The 2,016-nt window shown below is 42.3% G+C and overlaps 1 protein-coding gene across 2 annotated transcripts in view; it reads right to left on the reverse strand.

The window, feature by feature from the left end:
- Nucleotides 1-1,520, reverse strand: part of kremen1 (kringle containing transmembrane protein 1) — a 97,020-nt gene extending 95,500 nt beyond the window's left edge. The window contains exon 1 of one of the 2 annotated variants that reach the window (XM_014011162.1): nucleotides 1,175-1,520. In XM_014011162.1, coding sequence (XP_013866616.1) covers nucleotides 1,175-1,256 — 82 coding nt within the window. In that variant the 5' untranslated portion in view covers nucleotides 1,257-1,520. The remainder of the gene's footprint in view (nucleotides 1-1,174) is intronic. The other variant, XM_014011163.1, reaches the window with a different exon arrangement.
- Nucleotides 1,521-2,016: the final 496 nt, after the last annotated feature.

Genomic DNA, 2,016 nt, shown 5'->3' on the forward strand with positions numbered 1-2,016 from the left:
GAGGTAGAGTAACCAAATGGCTGGCTCACTGCTGCCAACTAGTGGTCAGAGGCTGAACTACAACATAAAAATGAACGGCTGGCAGGAAAATTGACATTTTAAACCTTAATAAAAAAATCGATACAGGGCTTTAGAATATTGACACAGTATCGAGAAATGAATTATCGCGATATTTCAGTGTATCGATATTTTCTTACAACGCTAATCCTGAGAGTTTCCACAATTCACAAAACTGAAAAAAAAAAACATGTCAGATTTATTGATTTATTTTCAAAATATGCTGACTGAATCTGGCCCCCGAACAGATTTGTTTTTGTTTTCTTCATTTTCTTGTGAAAATGAGTACAACACCTGTTCTGTGTTCTGTTTAATCCAAAAATGTGTACAAATGTCTTTATATATTAGAAATTATGTTAAAAAAAATGCAGTGCTTGCATGTAAATACAAATGTTGGGGGAAAATATAAGTTGTTGGCAAACATCGCTCAACCATTTGCATAAAGAAATCATTTAAACCTAATAAATATAAACTACAGGTAAACTTAATGAACTCTGCCCTCCTGCTGCCCACCTTAGATCCCAGCAGTGTTTCAGTTAAAGCAACTACAGTCAGGCAGCAGTGATGCAGACCCCTCTAATCTGAGAAAAAGACACATTTCTATTAGAAAACAGAATAAAAACGCGAGCAGAGCTGCTCAGCTGAAGCAGAGGGGACCGCGGGTGCGCAGGATGTTGGAGAGCCATGTGCGTAAAAGCTGCTGGTTTTTGTTTTGAAAGGGAGCTTTAAATCCAGCAGAACATGTTTATTTATGTCAGAGTTTTAATGTCTTAAATGAAGTGCAGTTTGGAGACTTTAAATAAGACAAGTCGATCAGATCAGCCTTCAACGCATGAGCTCACTTTGACTTCAACCTTTAAACATTTCAAACAAACACCACATGCAGGAAACAGCTGCGTGTCCTGGTGAGATCTGGAGCAAATATCACCCAAATAAGAGCTATGAATTCAGTTGCAGCGCGTGCAAGCTGTCGCATGCCCGATTCTGGTTTTACACCACTTTTACGCGTCAGGATCCAGAAGTTGTTTGTCCGACGCGCAGAAGCGTAACTTTGGTGACGCCTCCGAATTTGTTCGGGATTTACTCTGACAAAGAGGAGAGGAAAGGATGAACTCACCGGTGTCAAAGGGACTGAAAGCCGCAGAGGAAATGAAGGCAGCGAGGAGGAGCGCAGAAGTGACGGTCCAGGAGGAATCCATGCTGAGAGTTGAGTCTGAAGTGGCTCTCAGGTGGACCGGTCTGATGCGCAGGATCCACGGATCGGGTCGGCTGTCTAACCCTGTCGGTGCAGGAGTCCCGGCGTTTTGTTCCCCTCAAAGAGCCGGACTTTAAAAGGCAGGTACAGCAGCCACTGCGACTCTGACAGCCCACAGCAGATAGTAGAAAACACGGATCCTATTTCCAGCCCATGTGACAGGAAGCAGGGGCAGAGAGGACTGAACCTGCAGCTGAGGAGACAGCAGAGACAGCCGAGGAGGAGGAGGAGAGAGGGGAGGGGTGGAGGTGGGGAGGTGCAAAGAAAAAAAAACTGCAGATAAAAATCTAATCTCACAGGAGTATCTTTTAGAAAGTTTTCCAAAAAGTCTAAACTGTTTTTTTTTTTTTCTTTAGTTACTGCAGAAAGAGTAAATCCAACAGAGGAAACTCTTGCTGTGTTTCCCTCCACAAAACAACAACACTGATTAACTTGAGCCAAAATCATCCTGGTTGCCTTTATTTATTTTTATTTTTATTTATTTTTTTGTTTTCTGTTTTTCCTGTGGAGCCCTCCTGCCTGTTCCATGAAGTCCATCATGATTCGAAATGTAAATCTCTGTGATCAGAAAGACACCCTGACCTGAAATGAAGCGTTGTTTCAATGAGCTGGAAACAAATTTATGTGTCTGTATGCAAACTTCACAGAGAAGTAAACAGTTTATACTTCTCAGCATGAGGATCTGAAGGATTTGCACCTGGATC

This window comes from Austrofundulus limnaeus, unplaced genomic scaffold (genome assembly GCF_001266775.1).
Source record: "Austrofundulus limnaeus strain Quisiro unplaced genomic scaffold, Austrofundulus_limnaeus-1.0 Scaffold77, whole genome shotgun sequence".
In the NCBI taxonomy this organism is placed as follows: domain Eukaryota; kingdom Metazoa; phylum Chordata; class Actinopteri; order Cyprinodontiformes; family Rivulidae; genus Austrofundulus; species Austrofundulus limnaeus.